The 15,214-nt window shown below is 39.8% G+C and overlaps 1 protein-coding gene across 3 annotated transcripts in view; it reads right to left on the bottom strand.

The window, feature by feature from the left end:
• Positions 1–15,214, bottom strand: part of nme7 (NME/NM23 family member 7) — a 25,693-nt gene that overhangs the window by 3,731 nt on the left and 6,748 nt on the right. For all 3 annotated transcript variants that reach the window (XM_086283509.1, XM_086283511.1, XM_086283510.1), the window contains exons 8-10: positions 9,366–9,430; positions 8,686–8,754; positions 7,844–7,945 (exon numbers count right to left, since the gene is read on the bottom strand). In XM_086283509.1, the coding sequence (XP_086139635.1) occupies positions 7,844–7,945; positions 8,686–8,754; positions 9,366–9,430 (236 nt within the window). The remainder of the gene's footprint in view (positions 1–7,843; positions 7,946–8,685; positions 8,755–9,365; positions 9,431–15,214) is intronic.

Here is a 15,214-nt window from a genome sequence, read left to right as displayed (position 1 = left end):
GAACTGGCTTGATTCATCAGTTTCTTCTACTGACTTAATTATATGAAGACTAAATATTCTTATACCTCATATCTATTACATGTTTAACTTACCATCTACATTTTAAAAATTGATATGAAACCATCCTTGAAGTTTAAATTTTGAATCTTTAATTTGAAGCTTTTTGTTTGCATTGGGGTTTTTTGTATTTATATAGAAAGCATTTTGTGACACTGTTTTACAAATTTGACTTTCAGACTAAAACCACTCCCCTTTCCTTTATTTATAGTTAAGTATAACAAATTTTTTTCATTTTAATTTCTTACGGGCTACAAATCAAGTCTTTTTATTCAACACTTTTGTCTGACCGCTATAGAACAGTAGCCACCTTCTTCCATGCAGCACATTTATCTTCAGTCTATTTCTGACACTCCTAAGGTCAGAGCTGGCCTGTCTCATCCTCTTGAGTTTCCAGGAAATGAAACCCTCCCAACAATGTCTGCCATCAGGAGAGGGGTGTCTGATGAATAGTTCATTTACCAAAATGCCTGTTTAATCTAAAGCAAATCTTACGCAACGTGAAGTAATATTTGATATGCTGGGAAAAGCAAAAAATATGATGGTGTTAACACAGCAAGGGTTGTGTGGTCTTTGTGTTCGGCAGCAGGGAAACATTTCTGACTTGTTTATCCTTCGGTGGATTATGAGCCTGCAGACAAAAGACAGGAACCAGTTTGAAGGTCACAAATCACCCAAGGCTTCCTCTCAAAGAGATGCACTGTCTTTCGAAAAAACCAGTTGGAAACCCATCTGCTGTTCGAACAATCGCACTACACAACACGTAAAAGACTACAAAGGAAAATAAAGACTACAGGCTCAAGGACTCGTAGCTAAAGATCAGCTGGGAACTTTGTGTCAACTGAGTTTTTTTTTTTTTTTAAACTCCCTTTTAAGGTTAGACATTTGATTAGGACGTCAGTAATGGCGGCTTTCCACCAGGCTGCCATAAAAATGACACAGCTTAAAAACTAACCACCAACTAACACCCATTGCATCAAAAATGGAACTGTTGCTAACAAAAAGTTGTTTTATAGGTATTTTTAGGCTTGGCCAGCAAAAGACTACCAGAAGCATGATGAATTTCTTTCACCTCGGCCTTCTTGAAACAAAGTCAATTGATTAAGAATTGATTAAGCTCAGAAAACACCCATGGATGTCCAGCATTCAACTCCAATTTTACAATCTACCAGTTTCTGATCAAGCACATGTTAGCATGCTAACAAGTAAGCAGACTTCCCTCGTCCTGGAGTGAGGGTTGTGGATCCCTGGAATAAGGCCTGTGGTTATGGTGAATCATAAAATACAACAGTAAAAACACCTTCAACATTCAGCATCATCATGCTAAATAGAAGCGGTTAACGGTGCATTAAAGTCGCGCACTTGCGGTACAGCTTATTTACAGCCTAACATTAACTTCTAAGTTCTTGCAACTGCGTTTATGGTTCAAATGAATTATACAACTGGAAATTTTTGTGGAGATTCTCATCTCTGGAAGACAGCAGGAACATCAACAGGTCTCCTAATATGGCTGTTTGCTGAGTGTGCGTGCTGCTGGTGGGAAACACAGTATAACATCCTGTGCAGATCTGCAGTTTATGTGTCCCGTGCCACATGAGACTAAAGCCAGCGATGGCAAAGGGGAAGTCAGGGGAAGATTTACTTAGCAATAAAAGAATTCTTTGCAAAACACTGCTCTCTGTAATTGCATTATCTACCCATGAGTGGCCTGCTGTCAGTGTTTAATTTGATTTTAATGAGTCCCATAGTGTACCAGACTGATGCTCACATAACAACTGCTAACTCTGGTGGCCAGCAAAGACTCGGGCACAGGGACCTAGTGGTCACATGAACACACAGATATGCCTGATCCTTAACACCCTGCTGACTGTCCCACCCTGCTGAGAAGAGCAAGACATTGAACTGATACTTGAGTACACCCACTGTACTGCACACTTTGAGCCTAAAGTCACGAATACTACAAAAAGTGAAGTGCTTAGATTGAGAGTTTTCTATCACCATTATTGAAGTTTTAGAAAATATATATTTTTTAATTAGACAAAACATTAAACACAGCCTCTAAAAAATGTAAGAAAAAAGAAATTTCAATAAGGCAGAAATTACACAGACAGAAAAAAAATAAAAGGGAAATAAAACAGTTCAGTGAGAGAATGTCTACGTACAAACGAAAACAGTGTAAAAATCTGAAGTTACAATAAAAAGGCTCTACAAAAAAAATAAAACTGAATAAAACAGTGCAGGTTTGAAATTAAACCACAGAGATGAGGGAACAGATGACTGGCTGCTGTGTTATTTCTTTAAAAAAGGAAAAACTAAGCAGTGTATCCTGTCTTCGACCTCTATCCTTGCAGCTCTTTAGCTGGAAACGATTTCTTGTTTATCTTTTTCCTCTTTTATTTTCATTCCATGGAACAGATAAAAGAGAAGCAGATCCTGAAGCTGCTGCCAAAATGAAATATGGGCACGGACGTCTCAGTAGGCCAACTTTAAAAGGAACAACGAACGTGTCTGGTTACAGTTTCCATCGTTAGGGTTTTGGGTGCTCTAAACTGGACTAAATTTAGCACGGAGACCTCTACAGAGAAGCCGATACTTTTTTCCACTAAACCATTACGCCTCAAAAATCAATAGGAAAAGCATATTTTTCACCATTACAATGCAGGGCTGGTTTGATAGCCTTGTGTAACGGGAAGTTTGGGCCTGTCGGATCATCTCTTACAGTAATATCTTTAGTTGGAACACAGTGGCCATCCATGCTGCTTGTGTATAATCTAAGAAAGTAAAGCTGTATAGACGACCGTTGTGTCTGTCCACTCTGATAAGAGGACACATCACAAGACACGGTGCAATCTTATGACTGAGTGAGTGCAGCGCAGGGAAGCTGAAGGGTGGAGGTGTGAATATACCAGCGCTCTTTATGCCTAGTTAATGCACTTGGCTGTATATTCGAATCGTTTCTGCTCCCTCCTGTATGGAAACACTGGGATTAAATTGATCTAGCATCCACTCTGGCATGATGAAGTGGGTTCGAGGTCATTGAATCTGTGCTGTGTATAGATTAGTCAAACAGAATTAAATCAATAGTCTATTCTTACCACAAACAACTGACCCTTAACTATGAATAGACTTGTGGGGGTGACAGTGTTTGTGCAGTCTAATCTGTCAGCCTGATAGTGACGTCGGGAGTGTCTTTACGCACACATGCACGCACACACTGCGTTTGATAAGAAAACATTCCCTACTGTGCCCGCTGTTTGAAGAATAACGACGTCTACGGGGGCAAAAACCATGATTTTTGTCAATATTTAATCTTCATTATTTAACTAAACCGAACTGTAAATATTTGCCAGAAAATTCTAATTTTTTAAAAAACTGGAGTGTTGAAACTTTGGACAGATTCAAGAAAAAAGAAATCAAGCATCAATGCATTTTTGAGTTTTAATTTGTATGAGGTGACATAAAGGTCTTAGAAACTACAATATGGTTACTAAAACGTAAAAAAACTCTGACTTTCTGCTTCCAACATTATGAGTGAAATGCAAACCATTTCCAATCTACTGTTGTACTTTTGACTGAGCTGCTCATATATTTTTGTGCGCATTGATGATGTGGTCAAACTCTGTACCGACTGGACTGGCTGGATTTAGCTACATGTGCCTGTCCACAGAAAACGAGCAGAGCGGGCAGCGGTTCCTGGGATAGATTGTGGGGTTGTGCTTGCAGAGCTGGTTCTAATGTTAGCCTGTAATGTTGGGCACTCAACCATTTATCCAGTTTTAAACTATAAGGAGGCATGGACAGTGTTTTTGTATAATTAAGGAAGTAATAAAGTACTCGGTAATCAGATTAAGCATGACCTATGCACGTGAGCATCAGTTGCATAACAGAATGAGAGCGCGTCCCATATCTGATGATGGTTGTGTGTGAAGTGTAATAAGAGTTTCGGGTTATTGTCCTCATAAAGTACCCCACCCAGTGCCACTGAAATCATCTGCACGTGAAACTTAAATCTCACATCTCTAATATTATCCAGCCTTTTCCCGTTTCTGTCAGCCAGTAATTTGTAACCGTTAATACACGCTTTCATTTTCATCCCGTCTAGATCACTTTAACTCACTTGTCAGTGCATGTTTCAGTTCTTTGTTCAGTTGATGCATAACAAAAGCCAGTGGGTGATCAGCCCCGTTCCTGCTTTCTTTCACTGTCTTCCAGTGAAATTTGGAATTTATTTTAAAATTGAATTAAATCCATTCAAGGCCATCCGCTCATACAGCAGACCTGCTGACGCCTTAAACCTGTGCTCAAACCTACAGTAGAAAATTTTACATCTTTTAAATGGGTCTTCTTGACCAGAAGGCCATCTTGGCTTAAGCTGATCTGGAAACAAAAAGGGTGCACTTGATTTATATCACAACACAAAAATGGCAAAAGTCAAATCCTTTGACGTGTTTTCTTGTTCTTCTGAAGCTGCAGAAGCCAAAATTGTAACTGAAATTAAAATCCAGCTAATCATCCAGCCCTGACTTTCTTCTCAGAGACCTCTGCCCTTATGTGACTAATCTGATGGATCACAGAGGTGAACTCTTCTGAAGAGCAGGAGTGCTGATGTTTAGGTGATTTGTCAGATTATAACGAGGTGAGAGTGAGGCCATGTGGTGATTAAACTGTTTGACCTCCCAGTTAGTCAGAAAACTCTGAAGCAATCAAAGCGGTTAGAGTCCTGTATGGGGCAAGAGGGCTAAAAAGAAATGACAGCAGCTCAGTGAACAGTCTCCTCAGACTAATCGGAACCACAGCTGCAAAAGTTATGCATTATATTTATTAGCTTTATAGTTACTTTTCAACTAAGTTAGATCTTAGATTGCATTTACTCATTTCAGTTTGGAAATGTTTCGTTTTTAATGTGGATTTTTATTGTATTTTCGTTAGTTTGTACATTTTGTGTTTGTTTTGTTTTCATTCCTACTTTTAGTTTTTTGTTAACTACAATAACTATTAATCTTTGTTAGGGTCAATGAAATAATTTCCCCATTAATCTAAACACATTTCTTCTTCTGTTGGGTTATTCCATATAAATCAGACAAATCTGAAAAGGTTTGTAGTAGCCAACTGATTCTTCAATAAGTTGAATATCTTAACCGGATCAATGGAAAGTTTTCTTTCACCCTATGAACATTTTAATGAGTAATGGGCTGAAATTGTACAATCCTCATCATTTCATAAATACACCTGGTGACAGACTGAATTTTGGTAACAGAACTTAAACGTGTTTTTTCAGCCTGAAAATTTCATGTGGTCATCCTCCTGTACTTTTCAAGTTATGAGGGTTCAAAAATGCTGGGGGAAAAAAATCAAAAAGTACCAAATCTGGACAGACACCTGTACGCTAGACCTGTATTCTACACTCAACAAAAATATAAACGCAACACCTTTGTTACTGCTCCCATTTCCCATGGGATGGACGTAGAGACCTAAAATTCATTCCAGATACACAATATAACCATCCCTCCCAAACAGTGGTCACAAATCAGTCCAAATGTGTGGTAGTGGGCACATCTGCTATATTGAGATAATCCATCCCACCTCACAGGTGTGCCACATCAGGATGCTGATCTGACATCATGAGTAGTGCACAGGTGTACCTCAGACTGCCCACAACAAAAGGCCACCCTGGAATGTGCAGTTTTTTGCGCTATTGGGGGTCTGGGGACCCAGAACCGGTCAGTATCTGGTGTGACCACCATTTGCCTCATGCAGTGCAACACATCGTCGCATGGAGTCTATCAGATTGTCAATTGTGGCCTGTGGAATGTTGGTCCACTCCACTTCAATGGCTGTGCGAGGTTGTTGGATATTCGTGGGAACTGGTACACGCTGTCGTATACGCCGGTCAAGCACATCCCGAACATGCTCAATGGGTGACATGTCCGGTGAGTATGCTGGCCATGCAAGAACTGGGACATTCTCAGCTGCCATCTGCCCTGAACAATGTGAACCATGATTCATCCGTGAAGCGCACACCTCTCCAACGTGCCAGACGCCATCGAATGTGAGCATTTGCCCACACAAGTCTGTTACGGCGACGAGCTGGAGTCAGGTCAAGACCCCGATGAGGACGACGGGCATGCAGTTGAGCGTCCCTGAGACGGTTTCTGACAGTTTGTGCAGAAATTGTTTGGTTGTGCAAACCAATTGTTCCAGCAGCTGTCTGGGTGGCTGGTCTCAGACGATCTTGGAGGTGAACCTGCTGGATGTGGAGGTCCTGGGCTGGTGTGGTTACACGAGGTCTGCGGTTGTGAGGCCGGTTGGATGTGCTGCCATATTCTCTGAAACGCCTGTGGAGACGGGTTATGGTTGAGAAATGAACATTCAATGCACGGGCGACAGATCTGGTTGACATTCCTGCTGTCAGCATGCCAATTGCACGCTCCCTCATTGCTTGTGGCATCTGTGGCATTTTGCTGTGAGACAAAACTGCACATTCCAGGGTGGCCTTTTGTTGTGGGCAGTCTGAGGTACACCTGTGCACTACTCATGATGTCAGATCAGCATCCTGATGTGGCACACCTGTGAGGTGGGATGGATTATCTCAATATAGCAGATGTGCCCACTACCACACATTTGGACTGATTTGTGACCACTGTTTGGGAGGGATGGTTATATTGTGTATCTGGAATGAATTTTAGGTCTCTACGTCCATCCCATGGGGAATGGGAGCAGTAACAAAGGTGTTGCGTTTATATTTTTGTTGAGTGTATTTAGAATAATGTGTTATAAACTGAGCAGTGGAAAACACATCTTTATTTCGACATCAATGAGCAGCGGCGTAGAGTCATGTGCCCTGGAACGCATTAGCTAATTAACTTTAGCCTTAAATCTTCAGCAGAGCTGATTACAAGTGAAAAACAAGTTGAGTGTTTGATATTTTAAGAAGAATCACAGCTGAGTTGTCAGCAGCTGCTGCACCTGTAGCGGGTGCAGGTGTGGAGTCTGTCACTGTTATGGCAACCGAGCAGAGCGTCAGATCATCAGATTTCACATCACACACCAGCATAGTCACGCAGCTCGGGCTTCATTAACACACACACACACACACACACACACACACACACACACACACACACACACACACACACACACACACACACACACACACACACACACACTCAAATATTTTTTTATCTGTCTAGTCTGACAACAAACAAAAGCTTTAAAAAAACCTGAGCTATGTATTATTTTTCCTGTAAGCAGCATTGAACCAAATAGTGAGCTCAGTCTAAATTAGAAATATCAGGGTTCTCCTTCACTGCTGTCCGGCTGCCAGCTTTAATTACTTCTCAGCAGATGTTTCCCAAAGAAGGTGAATAAGAAGAAGGTGCAGAAGATTTAGCCAAGCAAACGGGTATGTAAGGCTGCACAAAGAAAGGGGGAGGAGCGCGAATATAATTGTCTAAACTGGATCTACTCAGGACAATAAAAAGTAAAGCCACAGCAGAGAAATGTTATCTCTTAAGACGAGATACTTACCGTTTAATGCTGAACAACTTAAGACCTTTCATAAAAGGAGGATTTATCGCTGGGCTGCTGGATTACTTAAAGCTAGGTGCATGTGTGTGTTACATGTTGTATAATCACTTCATTTTTTTGTGAAGAGGACATTTGGAAAACTCCCTTTTAAAGACAGGCTGATGGATGGATAATCGTTTGCAGAGAATATTGATGAACATTTTGACATTTCACTTGTTGAACAGGCTGCTCCTGCAGAATTTAAACAGGAAACACTCACCGGATCAGCAGGGCCACAGAACTCCCTGAAGGTCTTTGGTGCGTCTGTGCCATGAATCTCCAGGGCCATGCAGGGTCCAGAGCACAGCTCGGTCACCATGTTCTGCGGGAACCAAGCGGAATTAAAACCCACCTAGTGCTATTGTTTTGGAGTGACACTGTGTACTTATATTATTATATTATATTTATAAACATAAGACTTCCTGCTAAGTTTAGAAAATATGTTTCTATAATTTGATTCCAGATATTGGTCGCACTCATCCTCCTTGTGCTTGCTGCTGTGGGTGAATATTATCAGGTGTCCAAAAACACTCCCGTGAGTGCACGTTTGAGAATCGTTTCATTTTTGCTGCCACACATGCATCACAAGGCTGACACTAAAGACGTATCTCTGACTTAACAGCAGTATCTGACGCTATTGGCGCCATTATTACATAATGTCTCCTATCAGCTCCTATCAGTTCATTTTACACAAACTAATGATGTAAACAACTAAGATTACTAATCATCTGTATGCATTACTAATATACATTCAGTAAAAATAAATATTTACTCAAGTTCAACATTCAGTTTGTTTATTAATGATGATTATCATAAAATGTGTGTTTTTTGGGTTTTTTTGTTAACTTAGATCAGTTTACATACTCATTATAGCAACAATCAAAAACTGAGCTTCAAATATGGGCTGCTGGCTGGGAATCTGACACACCTTGTTACTCTCTGAGGACCTTATGACTTCCTTATCGCACAGAATTTGTGTTGGTGTCATCAAAAGTAGCAAGGGGCAGGGCAGTGATTCTAGGGCTTCCTGTGAGGGCACAACAAGGCAGTGTTTATACTCACAGGATACTCTGTGACGATGCCGTTGTAGACTTCATAGAACTCTTCGGCGTTCACCCGGTCCATGTTGAACTGCGAGGAAAAATGATTAGACATGAAAAACAAGTAGGAAATTACAAATGGAGATAACACTCCAGGAAATGACAGATGAAAAATAAAAGGATACAGACAAGAAAAATTTAGCTTTAATCAAATGGACAGACTTCACTCAGTTAGGATGCTCTGTGCTTATCTTCTGTTACTTTCTGACTCTGTGTATGATGCCGTACCCAAGTACTCCTGGGAAAACACCTGTATAATTTTGCTCAGTGCAGACGCTTGGTAAGAATGTCTCCTCTCTGCTTGTGTTTAACATCGCATCTATTTGATTGCAAATACAGATCAAGGATTTTAGCAGAAAATCTTGTTTCCTGGAATTCTTTTTCCACTTATCAGGGACCTGTTATTTTCATTTCCAGGTCCATATTTTTACGACTTAGGCTCTTCTAGAATAGCTCTGCATGATTCACAGTTCAGATTGTCTGAAACAAGCAGTTTTAGCTTCCTTTAAGAATGCTTTCTATCCCCATCTTTATTGACAAAGTATGTGTGCACAGGCCTTATTACTTTAAACTCTGGTATATTTCATATGAACATCTACCATTACCACTAATTTGCATGAGGACCAGTGGAAGAAGATTTACCATCTGAAGAGCTGAGATCTCAAATCCACCAGCGGATATGGAGTTCAGGATCTTCCCAGCCAGACCTGTGGATATATCAGAACAGTTCATATCTGCAATCTTCTATAATCTTTCTGTCAAGTTTACCCAGGCTGATAAGTGAAGTCTATAGTGGGGCAATAAAACCTGGAGTGAGATCCAAAACAAACAGCCTCTGCAGCAGCAGCATGATTACCTGATTAATATTCTGAAGTTAAGAGTTATTATTAGTAAACATGCAGTGAAGCCATCATAAAGCGAGTGTTTATTTTGCAGTGACCTCAGTTTTTCCTTTGCATTGAGATTGTGTTATGAGCATCCCGTTAGTGGAAAAATGATTTTCTTCCTGACAGCCTACTATTTAGAAAAAGGTGCACGTCTCATTGCAGCCATCTATTACTGTAAAATCTGGCAGAGCTGCAGTGACAGTGAAGGTCAGACTGATGCAGACACATAACTGAATGAGGGCGCCAGTCCCATAATCTCAGTCTGACTTCCTGATAAAATGTCGTCTGTGTGCTCGTCAGACCGGACTTTCCATTAACTCTAAACGCCACCGTGTGGATTTATGACTTGCACTTTTGGCATCGATGAGTCTCCTTCAGTCCAGTTGTGAGGGAAGGAAGCAGCTCCCGCGTCCTCTGTGCCCTCCCCAGGCAGCAGCCGGTTCAGGATCGGCACACGCTCTCAGCAGCTGGTGCTGTTGCTAGGAGATCATATTCTGGGTGCCTGGCAACAGTAGCTTCTCTGTTCCAGTCATGTCTGAGTCACCACTTCCTTCATCACTGATGTGATTGGCTGAGTCCTTCCTTCAAATGTAGCTGTCACGTCAATTAGCCTTTTAAGTGATCCCCGAGGGATCGGGGCTGTTTGGGCACTGATGATCTCAGTTTGGTCTCAGCTGCAGCAGCAGAACATGGACGGATGTACAATTTTCTAAATTCAGTTTAATAAAATTCTTAATTATTCTAAGCATTAATAAAAAATAAAAAAAAAAGGGGGGGGAGGGGACATATAACTTTAAAAGTTGCATTTTTGAAATTTAACACAAATAATTTACAGGACAATATGCACTTACAGGCCAAATTCAATTATCCTTACGGATGATGCTATAGGATAAATGTCTTTGTGATTTTCTATTAAAATGTATTTTGGAGTTTTAAATTTTTTTGAATTTGATTTTTTTAATCTCAAGAAATAAAAGGAAGCTGAACTAACAACACTAAACTTCGGTGTTCAAAATTACTTACTATTATTCTTTATTTTATAACCAATTTCTGATCCTGAACTAGTTTCATATCTCATTGTTAATTGGAAATCTGAAAAATAAAAAAGTAAACTGTCAGATGATCAAAACGAATTAATGAAATTGCAAAGGAAAGGTACTGAAGACACTTAAAAACCAAAACTATATAAGCTGAAGTTGACTAAAGTTACATTTAACAGGAAGACACAAACAAAACATATAAACAAAAACATTTTAATAATTCTCTCTCTCTCATTTCTGTTCAGGCCTCTGGTAGAGCACCTGAGCGCATAATTATTGCTATTATCCACATATTTTCAAATTTACTGACTAACCGGAAAGAAGAAGAAAAAAGCAGCAAGAAGCATTATTATTTTTTGATTAAGATGCCAAATTTAGGGCTGTCAACGTTAATGCATTAACCCGTCATCACGATTAAAATTTTTTAACACAATTAACCCATCTGGAGTGCAGAATGGACAAACTTTGGACAAACTGCCTGAAATGCGTTGACAGAGACATTTCAGGGATTAGATGGGCTAGTTGCATTAAAAATTTTAATCATGTTAATTGTGATGACGTGTTAATGTTGACAGCCCTAGCCAAATTACAGTTATTTATGCCAATCCTGAACAGAAAACTAACTTTTCAGGGTTCACTGTCATACTTGATTAATATCTGACTTCTCAAACACTTCCAGTGTCCCAGCTAATATTTGGGTATAAGTAATGAGGTAACCAGAGAAGTTTCGAACACATTCCTAAAATTTGTATGTTTTCCTTTTTTATGACAGATGATCTAATAAAGTTGGAAAGCACTGTACAGATCGTATATCAATATATCAATAAATATACTGATACACATATTTAGATACAGTGTACGTGTCCAGCAGTTTCCCCCCCATTCTTTTAAATGCATTTCACTGCTTTATGACTATCTTACTCAGCTCTACATAACTGTTCAATATCTGTTGCTACAAAAAATGATTTGACTTCAACAAATGCAGACCTGATTTTGAGGCGACTGCCCCTTTAAATATCAGAAAACAAATGAGCGAAAAAAAAAGTTATTGTGCCTACAGCACAGCTTTCCCAGCATTATGTCAGCAAATACCTGCTAAGCCACCAAACCACAATGAGCACAGAGAAATTTGTGGCTGGACTTTGTGAGATTGTGCAAGATCCTCCTTAAATAAAGATAAACAGTCTGTACTGTAACAACGTAAAACAAAAAGTTCTTGAAAGCTAAACAGAGTGAAAACAGCCTAAATAACAGAGCAGAGGTACCAGGGTTAACCCTAACCCTTCTTTTTTTTTTTACCCAAACAATAAATAAATAAGAGTATAACACAGGGGAGAGCTTTTTAAAATAATTAAAGTGGACTTAATTACAACAGCATCAATGTGTACAGTCAGCACTAAATGAGCAGCTCCATCATAAGCCACAAGTCTTCATTCACACATACTTCACATCTGAGGTCATTTACTGCAGCAGCAGATTGTGAGATTAACAGTTGCTCAACGAAACCCTAAAGAAACCAAAGAAAGCCTGAGTGCAAGTTATGCAAGTTTTTTTTTTCCCATTTCACGCGTTCTCTCTCACGCATGTTTCACAACATTTGAACAAGTCACAGCAGGGAGACCACAGGTGTAACGTTAACAATGGCACCATTCCCTTTAGGTGTGGCAGGAAGTCATACAAGAGAGCAGCATGCAATTCAGCAGGGTGTTGGCGCACACACACACACAAACACACACACACACGTGTGTGCGTTTTAAAAATGTCCCCCAAGGAGAATGGTCTGCACTGTGGAATAAAACATCTCTTAACCAGAAACACTACGTTCCTCTCACCAACCCTCTAGGCCACAACATCAGAGTTTTACTGACCTGTGGAAAAAAACAGGAATCCAATTTTCTTAACTTGAGAAAAATGTACTTGTTGCACCCAGGTTCAGTCTGTCTCAGTCTTCTTGTTCCTCAACTCATCCTTGCTGTTTTAAACCATCTTGCTGGGTTTAACATCTTATCTGCACTTGAAATCAATTTTACAGTCTCCATGCATCTCTTTCTGTTTTTCCATTAATGTAAAAAGTACCGACAGCAGGAAAGATGTGTTTGCAAGACTTTACAGGTGGAAGCCTAACTGTGAAGTTTAGAAATGCCGTCACTGGAAAGGCCATGAGCTGGTCAAACAGCCCCATGCCACAGGTGGTTAACCTGTGCCTTAACAGAATGCAGTTTCAGTCTGGTCCACAACAGTAAGTGTAAGTAAGATAAGGTATACTTACTTTACTACTACTTGGGGAAAATATAACTAAGACTTTGTTCTGGGACTTCTAGAGAAAGCAGCAACACAGAACAGATCATCAATGACAGCTGGGGCGGAGGTGGGTTGCAAAGCAGTTTGCAGTTGCAGTACTTACTGAGTACAAATTAAAGCACCTTAAATAACACGCCACACGCAACGTTAGCCAGTTAGATTTATAGAAAGGTATCAGCTGATGTGGACTGGCACTGAGATCAGCTGATCTGCTCAGATTGTGGGAGAGCTGTGCGGTGCCTGAACTAACACTATCCTTGGTTAATGGTATTATTTTTGCTGTTCCAGAAAATTTTTTTAAAATATAACCTGTAATGGAAATGGATTTTTAACCCAGCTCAAACATTTTATGTTTTGTTTAATCAGATTTGGGTGGAATTTTTCTTTTAGGAAGGTGCTCAGTTTAGCCTGAAATAACTGTCAACACGGCTGTCTAGTGGCAGGATTTGTTTCTAGAAAGACTTTGTTATAACTAAGGCTGAAAGGAATGCCATTATTGGTTACTTGCATTTACAGCAATAACAGGGAGCCTGGTCCAATCTGATACTAAACAAATGACCACTGAGGACAAACACTTGAGGCTAAATGAGGAATAAATTGAATTAATTCATGAGGGACCCCAGTGAGCTTGTTTACTCTAATGCACAGCGCTCCAGGACAACGAGCCCAGGTCTCTCCTCAATCAACAACTCTGTGTATGCATACTTCAGCTCTTATCCAGAGAATTTCAGATTTCACAGGTCAGAGCTCCAGAGGCATGCACTGTGAAAAGGGATCAGGGCAGGGATTTGGAAAAATCCAAATCCAAATGTGGTAACCACGCAGTGCCTCCTTGTGACACAAGCACAATAACAGTCATGCATGGAATGAGTGTCAACCAACAGTACTCTTGTGCAAGTATTTATGGTAAAACTGATTATTTAGATCAGTGGTTTCCAAACTGTGTTCATCGAGGTTGAAAACTCAGGACTGCTGTGGGACTTTGTGACAACTATATATTATTTCAACTTCTCAAAAAATAACAACTTCATTGTTAGTATTTATAAAAATCCTTCAAAAGAGAATCAACAGTCTGTCTGCGCAGCTGTAAGGCAGAGGGAATTATGACACATGAAAGGTCCTGACTATTAGTGAGAAGGTTAATGTCACAGGAGTCAGTTCCTTGTGTTGAGGGAACCAAAAGGGAACACCAGTGCAGGTGACCCTACAATTAAATACAATAAGAAATAAAACCACTGCAAAAGCTACATGTGTCAACATCACGTCAAACTAGCTAAAAGGGCACTCCCTCAGAGAGAAACCTTTTAAAAGATTTCCCAGAACCAAAAGCTTCAGACCTCTTTGTCTTTTTTGTAAGAGCGATTGGAGGTAAGGTATGAGGAGGAGCCAGAGCACAAACTAAACAAACCCTCAAAAAAACAACAAAAAAACAAACAAAACAAAGCTGTAAGTTGGGTAGGAGGCGCATGAAAGGGGCACACACGCTTTCCTAAATACTTCACACTTTATATAAACAGAACATGGTGACAATAAATGACAGAGAAAATGTCAAGTCTGTCTTCACTGACTTTCTCATCCAATGGATGGACTCCAACTCCACCATGTTTAACTGGAGTTTGCGACAGAAGTTTTTGTTCTGTTCTGCAGCCTGAGTGAACCCAGCAAACTGGCACCTGAACCAGATACAGGGATTAAGCTAGCAACGTTCCAGTTAGTGGATGACTTGTTCTACCTCAACCTACTGGTAGGGAAACAGGAAGAGCTGAACAAGGATTGCCCAACAGTAAATTCTCAAATAAATAAATAAATAAATAAATAAATGTCACACATTATACCTGAGCCCTATGTGAGGGAAACCCTGAATAAAAGATTAAAGCAAAATGTGTTATTTTATTAATAGCAGATGTTAGCCAGGTTTTTCTTTATAATAGTCTGACTATTATTGATTGACTATAGTCTGACTATTATATTAATTTAAGTAAATTAACTAAGTTAACTCTAAGATCTGGAGGCAATCAGGCTGCCTGAATATTAGTACTTACGCTGATATTTCAGGTTTCAGTGGTGTTAAATGTTCTAAACATTGGTTGTTTTTCTATTTTAGGCTTCAGCTCATGTACACTGGTCTAATTATTTTTGGCATTTTTGCTGTGTAACTAGTCAATGCTGATTGTTCTGCTGTTTGTCTTAGCCAGGACATGCTTGCAAAAGACATTTTTAATCTCAAGAGTCCTTTTATCCTGAAAATAAAAAAATAAAATAA

The sequence above is a fragment of the Aulonocara sp. 'chitande type north' Nkhata Bay genome, linkage group LG23 (genome assembly GCF_057382095.1).
Source record: "Aulonocara sp. 'chitande type north' Nkhata Bay isolate Kocher_YH1m ecotype deep benthic linkage group LG23, A_spYH_male_GT1.1, whole genome shotgun sequence".
Lineage (NCBI taxonomy): Eukaryota > Metazoa > Chordata > Actinopteri > Cichliformes > Cichlidae > Aulonocara > Aulonocara sp. 'chitande type north' Nkhata Bay.
This window is presented reverse-complemented; position numbering and strand designations above follow the sequence as displayed.